General features: G+C 40.8%; 1 protein-coding gene across 18 annotated transcripts in view; it reads left to right on the top strand.

Annotated features, from left to right (window-relative positions):
* The window catches only part of CCDC158 (coiled-coil domain containing 158), a 115,993-nt gene extending 102,739 nt beyond the window's left edge, over nt 1–13,254 (top strand). For 17 of the 18 annotated variants that reach the window (XM_027854575.1, XM_027854566.1, XM_027854577.1 and 14 more), the window contains 3 exons: nt 7,600–7,782; nt 11,150–11,257; nt 13,075–13,254. In XM_027854575.1, coding sequence (XP_027710376.1) covers nt 7,600–7,782; nt 11,150–11,257; nt 13,075–13,151 — 368 coding nt within the window. In that variant the 3' untranslated portion in view covers nt 13,152–13,254. The remainder of the gene's footprint in view (nt 1–7,599; nt 7,783–11,149; nt 11,258–13,074) is intronic. The other variant, XM_027854579.1, reaches the window with a different exon arrangement.
* The last annotated feature ends 590 nt before the right edge of the window (nt 13,255–13,844 follow it).

Raw genomic sequence — 13,844 nt, 5'->3', positions numbered from 1 at the left:
GAATGTAACTAGGCTGTAAGGAGCAATGGACAGGATGAATTCAGAGAAGCCCGGAAGACTTCTGTAAACTGTTGCAAAGTCAAATAAGCAGAGCCAAGAAGACAATAGATACAATGCCTGCATTACAACAACAAATGGAAAGAGCCTCCCTTGCCCCTTGCGCCCCCCCCACACACACCAGACGATGAATGCTCCTAGACAATTCAGCACAAGCTTAGCTTAGAGTGAGAGAAATAAGCAGGCGCTAGGAGGAGGAGGGAATCCCCAGGTGTGGAACATGTCTTCAGTGTGCTGATTGGTTTTATTGATTTCCTTTCTTTTTTCTCAAGGTGTGTCTCTCTGGGAGGCAAGGAGATAGGAGAAATCTAAGTGATATGAAAACGAGAGATATCTGTAAAAACCTGTCTTTCAAAAGCAAGAAAGATTTGTTTGTAAGCCTGAGTCCATGCAGCCCTTCAAAACCTAAAAAAAAAAAAAAAAAAAAAAAAAAGCGAAGTGGAAAACTTAATTGCAAAATGGCAAAGAATCTGCTTTCAATACGTCTAGATAGGCCAACTGCTGCAGATGTTCTACAGCTCTGCCCAAAACACGCTGGTGAATGTTTTCTAAAATGCCCAGTTTTGAGGACAGTTGTAGGCAGGATGTCCTTTAGAGGTAATTAGCTGCCAGCCCAGGAGAACAGCTGAAGGGTGTTGGAAGCTAATCTGATTAAAAATAAAGAATGCAAGTCTCCAGTACACTAGCATTCATAGAACCTGGGTTGTAGAATGGGAAGACCTTAAATGTCATCTTTTCCAATGCCCTGACTTTCCAAATGAGGGAATCGAGGCCCAGAGATTAAGTAACTTGTCCTGGGTCACTCGGACATGATAGTGACAGAGTCTGGATTCGAATCCCTCGTCCTTGCATTCCAAATCCAACACACTTCACACTTCTATGTGTTGTGATGTCAAAGATGAAAATCAGTGCCCATGCCCATCTCACATCGGGGAAGAGGACATGTTCTGTGAAGGAAGCTCAAGACCCTGGTGCAGGCAGCATCTTTGGTCCCAAGGACTACCTTAAGTGATGCTAGAGGGGCTACTGGCAGCCTAAGAGAGAGAATGAGTCAAAGCAGAAAGATAATCTATCTCTGTGTATCTGTATCTGTATCAATATCTGTACATATATGTATAGACACATGTGTATATGTATATGATTATATATGTATATGTGTATTTGCATATATACATACACATATACATATACATATATGTGTTGTGTATATACACACACACATATATAATCATTGAGCTGGCAGAGAAGAGTATGAAATTTTTTTTATCAGGTCTGTGCCCTGAACAGCAGCCTGAGGTTAGCTATGAAAAGCAATGACAGATGAATGCTAGTCATAAAAGTCCTACAGAACATTTTCCCTCAGGCAGTGGCATTGGTTCAGAAACAAAATTAAGCTTCCTGACGGCATGTCGTGTGTATATTTTAACTAAGATGTTTTCTTTAAATAAGACACGGTGACAGGGAAGCTCATGCCCTACTTCTTGCACTCCCAAGGAAATCCCCTGCAGAGAATGAAGAGGGCTCTGGATGAAGCAATGATTAGTGAAAACCGAAGGGAGACACCAGTGAGCTCATCCGTACAGGTCAGGCCTGCACAAAGCACAAACTCTGGTTTGTCGGGGCTGACAGCCAGTAGCATCCTGACCACGACGCTCAGAGCTATAGCAGGGGACAGCAATGCCCCGCCCTGGCCCCCCATGTAAGTCACTTAGCAGGCAGGCTAGAGGATCTAAGAGGCAGAGATGAGACAGAGGCCCTCCCAGGGACTACCAGGAAGCAGGAAAAGGGTCCGTCCTCATTGAAGAGTGCTCTTGTGCAAAACCCAAATCCAGGAATGAAGAAAACCACAACTGCAATGAACTGCTGTGGGTAAAGAGAAGCCCAATAAACAAACCCAGGAGAAGACAAGCTTCTGAATCAATACAAGTAGTGCCTCAGAAAAAAAAGAAAGGCATGGCCCTATGAGCTCAAGAGTGGCTAGAAGAAACAAAACTAAAGATAAGAATGAAATTGAGATCTGGAAAAAAGTTGAAAGAAGAATACCTAGCTTAGAACAGAAGGTGAAAAAGTACACCTGAAAGCTCTGTACAGTGGTAGCCTGGGGCAGAGAGTCTGTGTCTGTGTACCAGGGGCAGAGAGTACTGGCCTAGTTAAGCTTACAGTTCTATCATTTTAAACCAATTGACCCTTCTACGCTTGCATGTTGGGGCCAGCGGCTCCAGCCAGAATTCACCTGGCATTTGTATCACCCAGGCCTCAAACTGTGGTTAGGAACCTGCAAAGCTCAGATTGGGAGGACAGACATAAGACCATGACTTAGGACAGACCACTTAGGGTGCTGAAAGTCTGTAACTACCAGCCTATGCCACTCCTGTAGTGGCTTGAAAAACACAATATCCAGCACCTTTAAGAAGCAGTGACTGGAGCCCAGACAATAGAGGTGAGTACTAAATAAGGTCCTGCCCTCCCCCTAGAAGTGCAAAAAGCCTGGACCTGGCACAAAGTCCCAGGTTAGGCTGGAAAGAGGAGGACACAAAAAGAAGACAGTAATGTTAAAGAAACATAACATGAATCCAGGAATTCCCAAGACACAAACCCAGAAGAGGAAAACAACTCTATAACATCTACAATCAGTAGATCATACAAAAGCCCAGCGTGGCCATCATGTCACCAAGAATTCCTGGAATAAATGAAGTTGAGTCGGTTTTGTCATTCACTTAAATGAGAGTGTTAGAGGAAAGAAAGGGAGAAGGGAGGAGATTCCAGAGGAAAGACCGGGAGGGAGAAAAACAAGCTTAGTACAAGTGGTACAAAGTATCAAACAGGTAGCAGCTTCCCTAAAAAACTAGAATGGACCAGACAGAATTCATGACTCCTCGAGACAGTGAATACTAGAGCAAAATCAAAAGACTGAAAAAGAATGTACAAGATATTTCTTTTTTTTTCTTTATTTAGTATTTTATTTTTCCCAGTTACATATAAAAACAATTTTTAACGTTCAGTTTTAAAACTTTGAGTTCCAAATTCTCTCCCTGCCTTCCTCCCTACTTCACCCTGCATTGAGAAGGCAAGCAATTTGATGGAGGTTAAACATGTGCGGTCATGCAAAACACATCCATAATAGTCATGTTGTGAAAGAAAACAGACAAAAAAACTCAAAAAAAAAGTAAAAATTTAAAAGTGTATGCTTCAATCCATATTCAGACACCATCTTTCTCTGGGGATGGGTAGGATTTTTCATCATAAGTCCTTCAGAATTGTCTTGGATCATTGTATTGCTGAGAATAGCTACATCATTCACAGCTGATCATCTTACAATATTGCCATTACTTTGTACATAATACATTTCACTTTGCATCAGCCCATCCAAGTCTTTCCAGGTTTTTCTGAGAGCATCCTGCTTGTCATTTCTTATAGTGTAGCAGTATTCTATCATAATCACATAGTACAATAGTCTACCATCATAATCATGTGCTGCAATACACAGCTGATGGGAATTTCATCCATTTCTAATTCTTTACCCCAAGAAAAGGGCTGCTATAAATATTTTATACATATAGGTAAAGATATTTCTTATTAAAACAACTGACTTAAAAATAAAGCTTTTGGAGAAAAATCTAAGAATCATCTGACTACCTAAAAGATATAGAATTGTGTTAAAGTTTAATAGATAGATCTCTTGTGATTGTAGAATAGGGCTGGAAAGGAGTACGCATATGTGTTGGACATCTTTAAAAATGATGACCATAGGGCAAGTAGGTGGTGCAGTGGATAGAGCACCAGCCCTGAAGTCAGGAGGACCTGAGTTCAAATTCGGCCTCAGACGCTTGATATTTACTAGCTATGTGACCCTGGGCAAGTCACTTAACCCCAGTTGCCTCACCAAAAAGCAAAACAAACAAACAAAAATAAAAGATGACCATGTGATAAGGAATAAAGAAGTCAAACAAATTCTGAGAGGCAGTAATATTAAATGCATCCTTTGCTGACCATCATTCACTAAAAGTTACAATAAAGGGCATTTGAAAAAAAGATTCAAATTAAATGGAAGATAAATAATACAACCCTAAAGAACTTGTATGCCAAAGAACAAATCTTGAAAATAAAGGATAATTTTGCTAATGGAAAGAACAATGAGACAGACAAAATACCAAATTTGGGGGATGCAGCCAAAGCAGTTATAAAGGAAAAATCTCACTCTCTAAATGCTTTCATCAAAAAAAGAAAGAAATAACAGCCTAATGTGGGTGTGCAGCTAAAAAAAAAAACTAGAAAAGCAACAAACACAACCCAACTAAACACAAAAATAATACTTCTGAAAATTAAAACAAATAAAATTGAAAACAAAAAATTGATAAAACAAGCTTTTTAAAACAAACTCGGAAAATAGACATATTGTTGGCTAATTTGATTCAAAAAATAGAGAAGACCAAATTACTTAAATTTAAAAAGGAAAATTTATAACATATGAAGAGGAAATGAAAGAAATTATTAGAAATTATTTTGCCTAACCATGTGCCAACAAAACTGGTTATATAAATGAAAGGGATTATTATTTATGAAAAATTAAAATACTCAGGTTAATAGAACAAAAAAATAGAAAATTCACATGGCTCAGTATCAAGAAAAGAAATTGAACAAGTCATAAAAATTCCTAAGGGGGGAAAAAAAATCCAGGCCCAGATGGATTTACAAGTGAATTCTACCAAATGTTCAAAGAACAATTAACTGCAATTTCTTTGAAAAAAAAATAGAGATAAAAGGTATCCTGCCAAACTCATTCTGTTACCCAAGTCAGGGAGAGACAAAGCAGAGAAAGAAGACTATGAATGGAAAAATATCAAATAAAATATTAGCAAAGAGGCTACATCAACATATTTAAAAGATGATGTGATCAGATTGGATTTATATCAGGAATACAGGGTTGAGTCAATATTGGGAAAGCTATAAGTATCATAGAGTATATTAATAAAAACATTTTTAAAAATCACATACTTGATGCAGAAAAAGCCTTTGACGAAATAGAATATATGGACCTTTCCTGAATCAGCTGAATAATTTCTATCTAAAACCAAAAGCTAGCATTTTCTGTGATGGAGAAATGCTAAAGGCCTTTCCAGTTAAGACTGGGATAAAGGAGGGATATTTTGTCATCACTATTATTTGATATAGTTCTAAAAATGCTAGCTATCATGTTATGACTAGATCAAAAATTGAGACAATATCATAGGCAAAAAAGAAACAAAATTAAAATTTTTGCAGCTGACAAAATGGCTTACTTATGGACCCCTAAATATCTAAATAAAATTAAATGAAACAGTAACTCAGCAAAGTAGCTAAACGTAAAATCAACTAACAAAAGTCATCAGTCTTTTTATAAACTATCAACAAAACCGAAAAAGAAGAAATAGAAAAGAAATACCATTCACAATAACAATGAAATGCATAAAGTATTTAGGAGTCCACCTACCTAATTATAGGATTTATAACCAAAATACAGCTAAATGCCACCTCTTTTGACCCAGTGCTACTCCTACATGCCATATACCCCAAAGCAGTCAAAGACTGAAGGAAAAGTTTGATCATATTTTAAAAATATTTATAGCAGAACTTCTGTTGTAGCAAAGAAGTGGAAAGAGAGTTTGTGCTAATCCTTTGGGGAATGACTGAACAAATTATGATATATGAATACCATATGGAATATTATTGTGCTAAGGAAATTATTAAAAAGATGGATTCTGTTCATTTTGGAAAGACTTGTATGTGAATTAATGCAGAGAGAAATGAGTGGAATCACGAGAACAATTTATAACAACAGCAGTGTGAAGGAAAACTACTTTGAAAGATTTAGAACTGAGCAGTGTGAAGCTCAGTCATGACTTCAGACAGCTATCGAATCTCCCCACTTCTTAGCAGAGAATTGTTCAACTGGAGGAGGAAAATGAGACGTGCTTTTCCAGACACCGCCAATGTCTGCATTGACTTCGTGTAATCACGATTATTTGTTACGGCCTCTTTGGGGGATTGGGCTGTGCTAATATTAATTCAAGTAAAAAGAAGGGGAACAAAAGAGCCTCAAGAAATTCATCAAATTACACTTAGAAGAGAGGACAGGAAGCTCAGAGAGGACGCAGCCACACGGGCCGGGCAGGGCCGGGCCGTGGGAAACAGGAGCCTTACCAGCTGAATGGTCATGTGGTTTTCAGTGCTTTCTGGTGCAGCTCGCTCATATTTGTTGATGTTAACGTCTTTAATAAAGAAACTTTAGCAACAATTTAAAAAGTAAATTAACATACATTTTTTAAAATGTACATCACATTAGTTCACAGTTTCATATACAATCATCTTTTTTCTGTTCTTCATATATTGAAATATTCATACGGGGTGATGGATGTACCAAATTCATAACAAAAATTGTTTTAAAAATAAAAATACATACTTCAGAAACATTCAGAAAGTGTTTGGAAACTTTGTGCTGGACACTTCATAGATAGTATCACAAAGGGTATTAAGCATATACAATGGGTATAAAAAGCAAGTGCTGTCATTTCAGCAGGATATGAGATGGTCCCTGGTGCCATCAAGGGAGACAGGCGTGTCCAGTGTCAAGGACAGTTCTTTTCACTTTGAGTCATGCCTGGCTCTTTGTGACCCCACTTGGGATTTTCTTAGAAAAGGTTTGCCACTTCCTTCTCCAGCTTATTTTACAGACGAGGAAACTGAGGTAAACAAGGTTAAATGACTTGCTCAAGTGCCCACAGCTGTCACACAGTGTCTGAGGCCAATTTAAAGTAAGGAAGATGCTTCCTGACTCCAGACCCAGCACTCTGGGCACTGTGGCGCCACCTAGCTGCCCCTCTTTTCACTTAGTATTTTTGAATCAAAAATGATATTGTCATCTTACACTCTGAGCTCAAAATTTTGTTGTGAGGAAATAGTCTTATAAACTAATAAATTTCATATTAATGAGTAACAATTAGGGCTGTATGTTATATGGGCTGTGCAGAGTCCTCAGCTACAAAGATTTTTATCAGCTAGGTGGCACAGTGGATAGAATGCTGGGCTTGGAATCGGGAAGACTCATCTTCCTGAGTTCAGATCTGACCTCAGACACTTATCAGCTGTGTGACCCTGGGCAAGTCACTTAGCTCTCTTTGCCTCAGTTCTTCATCTATAAAATGAGCTGGAGAAGGAAATGGCAAACCACTCCAGTATCTTTGCCAAGGGGTCACAAAGAAATGACTCAACAACGATATAACAAAAATAATTTCCAATGAGGTACACTGGTCTTTTCCCAGTACACTGAGAACACACCAGAAAAGAGCGGAAACACCAGCCTATACTCAGAGATACTGTGGGTGCCATTTTCTTGGTGTTCTGTGGTTGCTGTTAGTGAATGAGTCTGAGAGGTGGAATGTGGAAAAAAGGAAGAGGCCATGCAGAAGAAGGAGAAATGGTGTCTAGAAGATGATAAAGGCTTGTTTTTAAAGTCAATATGATGCTTCATCGAGCTCATGGGTTCCTATTTTATTTGTGTCATAGTAAGTCCTTCAATTACATCTGGTGGGAGTCGCTTTGGCACTTCCCCTAAAAAGTTCTCCCAGGAGCCAAAGAACACAGAAAGAACTCCCGCGCTCCCCGTCTTGGTCAGCTCAACCGAAGATCCTCTGTCTTCCAAGTCAGACTACAGAGCTGCCAAACATACCCACACATCTGACGTTAAAGGTATGGGCACCCCGATGCAGTGGAGAGACCTTGCTGATTTCTTTCTAGTACTGTTAATGTCTTAATATTTTCCCACAGAGATTTCGTATGGTCTTAGCCTTAGTAAGCAAAATAACCATTTAAAACAAACTTTAACTGGTCCTCTATGATTTGATGAGAGCCCTTTTTGTTTTTGTTTTCTTTTTCTTTCTTTTTTTAAAGCAGGATAGTCTGTAACTTACATATATGAATCAGAGGATTTGGTATTTTCCCCATAAATCAATAGTTTAGATTTTTTCTTTTATGTTTAAATATTTTTTGCCATCCTTTTGAATTCGTTGTCCTTCAGTCCCAGTTCTTGCAAGTATAAGTTACTATTGTACAGACACTTTGTACATCTTGCCACATTGTTTCAACGTGATTTATTATACAACTTTGTCAAAAGTTCTCATTCTTTAATTACCAGGTCATGTATGCAATCTAAAAGTAAAAGAATGTTAAAATCAAGATCTAGCCACTTCACCACTCTGAATATTTTCCTGTTTCTTCCTTCTTCACCTTTCCTCATCTTTTTTCATTTATATGAAGATGATTCTCAGATCTATTTACCCAGCTCTAACCCCTCTCTTGACTTCCAAGTCTCCCCTCTGTAGTTGCCTATGGGACATTGTGTACTAGATGTCCTGTAAGCATCTTCAATTCAACATGTGTAAAACTGAACTCATTATCTAACCCCTCTCAACCCTTCCCTCTTCCTAACTTCCCTCCTGAAGGTATCACCACCATTTTGAGTCACTTAGGTGACACTTAAGTGTCAGCCTCAATTACTTATTATCTCTCATCTCCTCTCATATTGAATTACAGGCATACCTTGGAGATATTGTGGGTTTGGTTCCAGGCCACCACAATAAAGCAAATATTTCAGCAAAGCGAGTCACATGAATTTTTTTGGTTTCCCAGTGCACATAAAAATGATGTTTACACTTATACTGTAATCTATCAAGTGTACAATAGTATTGTATCTAAAAGACAATGTACAGACCTTAATTAAAAATACTTTATTGCTAAAAAACATTACTATCATCTGAGCCTTTGGCAAGTTGTAATCTTTTTGCTGGTGGAGAGTCCTTCCTCCATATTGATGGCTGCTGACTGATCAGGGTGGTGGTTGCCAAAGGCTGGGGTGGCCATGACAATGAAGTTTACTGCATCAATTGACTCTTCCTTTCATTTGAATACTTAGAGGCTATGGTAGGGTTATTAATTGGCCTAATTTCAATATTGTTGTCTCAGGCATTTGGGAGGCCTGAGGAGACAGAGGAGTGCTCAGTGGAGCAGTGTTCACCATTTTATATGGGTGTGGTCCGTGGTGCCCCAAAACAGTTAAAATAGAACTATTAAAGATCCCTGATCACAGATCACCACAACAGATATAATAATGATGAAAAAGTTTCAAATATTGTGAGAATTACCAAAGTGTGGCACAGGGACATGATGTGAGCACATGCTGTTAGAAAAATGGCGCCAATCAACTTGTTCCATGCAGGGCTGCCACAAGCCTTCAGTTTGTGAAAAACACAATATCTGTGAAGTGCAATATGATGAGGTCTACCTGTAGTTGCCAGTTCCTGTCAATTCTCCTTTCGTGACATTTCTAACATGTGCCCCCTTCTCTCCTCTGATGCTGCCGCAGCCCTGGCCCTCACACCTGGACCACTGCAGTGGTGGCTTTTGTCTCCCTGCCACAGACAGATCTGTCCCCACTCTGGTCCATCCTCCTGTCAGCCATCATACTGATCTTCCTAAGGCACAGGCCTGATCATGTCACTCCTGCCCCATTCAATAAACTCCAGGACTCCTTCCCACCATCAGAATCGAATATAAAGCCCTTCCTAACCTGGTCCCCTTCTACCTTCCCAGTCTTCTTACTCCTTCCTGCCTTCTATGAACTCGATGGTCCAATGACACGTGCATCCAAGCTGGTCCCTGAACAAGAAACTTCATCTCCTGACTCTGGGCATTTTTTTCTGGCTCTCCTCTATGCCTGAAATCCCTCCTCATCTCCACCTCCTGTCTTTTCTGGCCTCCAAGTCTCAGCTAAAATTCTATCTGCTACACAAAGCCTTTCCTGATCTCTCTTAATACTAGGACCTTCCCTCTGTCATTTCTTGTAATCTTTCCTGTATGTATCTTGTTTGGTCTGCCCTGGGCTTCCTGGGTTCTTGTTCTGACCTTCTCCTCCCAGGATCAGCCCCCCTTGAATTGTTGAGGTTCAGAGCTTTGGATGTTCTGGGCCCTTTCTGCCTTCTCAGGTCCGGGTGCGAGGGACCTCAGAGACCTGGGGTCTGGACTGTCCAGTCTGAGCCCTGTGGCTCTGTGCCTGGTGCCACCTGCTGCCACCACCTAGGCTTCTTCCAGCCAGCTCTTCATGAGACTGAGACATCACTTTAATAATCAAATATTCATTAGGGGATAATGAAGTCTGGCATCCATGTTGTAGAGAGGTACTCTGGTTTCTGGCCCTGTCTGGCTTTTGCCACAACTGTATTGTGGTAGGCTGTACCTGCCATTCCCACATCCATCTCCACTCAGCACTGTCTCCATTCAGGTGGCATTCTGCAGTTCAGAGGCTGAAAGCCAAGCCTCCAGCCATCCCACCATCATGCACCACTCACCTCCTGACCATAAGCCTGTCACACAACACAAACGTTAACAAAACCTGCATTAAGTAATGCCAAGACAGCCCCCATCAAGGAAGTGTCCAGCTCACTCAGGCTTGATCATAAAAACTTTTATTTGCAGTGAGGAGTCTCATATTAAGTTGTGAGTATTCCCCTCCCCCATGCCATCCATTGTTAAACAATAATGAATTGGATTTTTTTAAAACAACAAAACCCATTTCTTTGCTTTTACTTGTATTCATTTGTATTTGAAAGATTCATTTGTTTGTTTGTTTTTAAGACAAGGGCTTCCTGTCTCACCCAGACTGGAAATTCAGTGACTACTCACAGGCCTGATCCTGATAAGCACGGAGGCTTTATCCTGCTCATTTCCAACCTGGTTGGGTTTGGTACTCCTCCGGCAGCCTCACCCCCCTCCCACTGGCTCATACTGATGCCAGACTTAGTGCAGACCCCCAATTGGCTTAGCCTATTGCAGCTCAGAACTTTAGAGCTCAAAGATCCATCAGCCTCAGCCTCAGCCTCCTCAGGAGCAGGGTCACAGGCATGCACCACCATGCCCAGCAGGTTCACGTACTTTAAAGGAGATGTCTGGCCCTTTATTGAGTACTTTCCAAGGAAAACAATTGAATATGAATGGATTTTTTGTAATCACTTCTTCTAATTTTATGCTTAAATTTTGTTGTTGTTGTTGTTGTTGTTGTTAGTTTCTCAGACTCAACCAGTAGAAACAACTGGAAAAACATGTAGGAAGCTACAAAACAGACTGGAAAGTTTACAAAATCTGGTAGAAGATTTACAAATGAAAAACCAAGGTACTGAATGTTGTTGGGGAACCCCTCCTGGCTCTTATGAAAATTGGCATGTTTCTCCAAAAAGCTCTTCTAACGAGTATTCACAAGTGACGTTCATAAGCATGTGCCTTGAGTATGGGAAGGATGTGAGGACAGAACTAGAACCCAAGTCCTAAATCAGCCTCATATGTGAGGGCCCAACTCCCTAGAGCTCCTTCCCTAATTGCAACATAGGAAAGCAAGTAGGGTTTTCTTAAAACAGTAAGAAATTGGGAGAGAAAAATAAAATTGTTAGAGAAATCTTTTAAAGTCTTTCCAAAACAAAAACTGGCCTGCTGACCAGCCATCAGCAGGACTAATAATCTGAGTGGGCTGTTTTTCAGCGCTCTCTTCTCTGCTCTTCACTGGGTCTAAGGGGACAAGCAATTTGAGATTGTTTCATTCTTGGTCTTTGTAACACCAGCACCTAGTGTAGTGGCTGCTTGGTTGATTTGTGCATTGGCAGTACACAATTTGGCCAATTCAGTTCAATTCAACCTTTCTTAATGGCACATGGTAGATATTGGTGCCAGGCACAATGCCAGCAACTGAGGACCCAAAGACCAAATGGAGGCAATCCCTGCTCCTCAGGGCTGACCTTCTATTGAGAAACATGGCAGGTGTCCAATGGAAAACTGAGAAGGGAGCTGACGCTGAGGAGGGCTTGTGTGGAAATAGCGTGATGTAAGATCAAAAGGCATTTACATAGGGGCAGCTGGGTGGCACAGTGGATAGAGCACTGGCCCTGAAGTCAGGAAGACCTGACTTCAAATCCAGCCTCAGACCAAACGCTTGACACTTACTAGCTGTGTGATTCTGGGCAAGTCACTTATCCCCAATTGCCTAAAAAAAAGCCTTTACAAATGTGAGTTACTATTGTTTTCTGTGTTGGCTTCAATGGTCTCTTTGATTTGAAAACTATGATCATGTCATAGGATCAGAGATGTAGGACTGAACTAGAACTTGGAAGCTATCTGGATCAGCCTCCTCCTTTTACAGGGGAAGAAACTGAGGCCAAGGGAGGTTAGATCACACCCACAGTAAATGCCAGAAATGCCACATGAAACAGCTCAGAGACCCCTAGTCCAGCACAAAGTAGAAAGAGTGGCCAACAGAAGGAGACCCAGAAAGAGCAGGAGGGCAAAAATGAAGGGAGGAGGGGTATCCAACATTGGGAGAAGCTCTAGAGAGATTAAGATGAGGTCTGAGATGAGGTTATCAAATTTAACAATTAGGAACCTTGATTACCCGTGGGGAGCAATTTTAGTAGGGTGGTGAAGTTGGAAGTCAGATAGAATTGATCAAATTCAGAATACAGTTGTCGTAGTCTTCAAGTAAGTTGACTTTTTAAATAGAGCTGTAACTAGGGTAGAGTGAATGGTGTTTTGTACCAGGGCACTAAAATGTATAGGTCCCTGACAGAATTTGGACTCCTACCCTGGCATAGAAACAACTGAACTTTGCACCTAGTTAGCAAGAATAATTAGTTTGACTATGGTAGCTTCCCTGTGCCACTACCTCAGGACCCCCAGATGACTCCTGCTAAACCTGGCCTCACCTTGAGCCCCTCTGCCTTACCTGGAGGCAGCCTTCCCAGCAGTGAAAGTCACATGTATCTCTTCACCTCGCCCCCAATGAATTTGCCTTAAAAAGATGATTTGAGGGCATGGTTCATGCAGTTTGCTCTGTGTTCCAAAATTGCTAGCTATAGCTCTGCTTTTAAACAGCATACCAGCAGCTTGAAACCTTGCTTGCTTCTGCTCAACTCGGGCTCACTTGTGTTTTATTATCTTTTTCAGCAATGTCTTCAATGATCAGGAATCAAGAAAAAAGGATCCAAAAAGTGAAAGACCAAGAGAAGATGCTATTGAAATGAACCATCCCTTGCTCCATTTTTACATATGGACTCTGCCTAATTAGCTGTCATGTTAAACATACTTATTATTCTGTGGAAGGTTTTTTTCTGTGAAAGTTTAATAAAAGAGTCAGAGTCAGAGTCAATAAACATTTATTAAGCGCCTACTCTGTGCCAGGAACTGTGCTAAGCTCTGTGCATACAAAGAAAGGCAGAGTCCCTGCCCTCAGGAGCTCACAGTCTTAAGGGGGGGAGAGGAGATAGAAAGAAGCTGGAAAGAGTGGGGGGGGGGGAGCCTGATGAGGTCCCATGGATAGTGGAAAATTATCTCAAGAGGTGGGAGTTTCCAAGTTGCTATCATCTTACAGAATGAAGAGTTTCTGAAGATGATGAAGTCCAGAAATGTATCTGAGTGGGAATGGTGAGGAGAATTCCTTGGGTGCCATCCTTAAATGGAAAAGGACCAGGAAGGAGCTCTCCAATGTCCTTACTCCATCCTCTCTTACCAGAGGGAGGAGGGGTCCCAGAAGTAGGCGATCCTGAGGAGGTGTGAGTTTCTCAGTGGATTTCATCTTTAACAATGAAGGCTTGGAGGAGATGATGACGTCCAAGAAAGTCGCTGGGTGGGGAATGATGAGAATTGCGTGGGTACCATCTTTAAATGGAGGAAGATCAGGGAAGACCTTCCCGATATCCACCTTAGTTTTATTATCT

Source organism: Vombatus ursinus, unplaced genomic scaffold (assembly GCF_900497805.2).
Source record: "Vombatus ursinus unplaced genomic scaffold, bare-nosed wombat genome assembly UNPS02010461.1, whole genome shotgun sequence".
Lineage (NCBI taxonomy): Eukaryota > Metazoa > Chordata > Mammalia > Diprotodontia > Vombatidae > Vombatus > Vombatus ursinus.
This window is presented reverse-complemented; position numbering and strand designations above follow the sequence as displayed.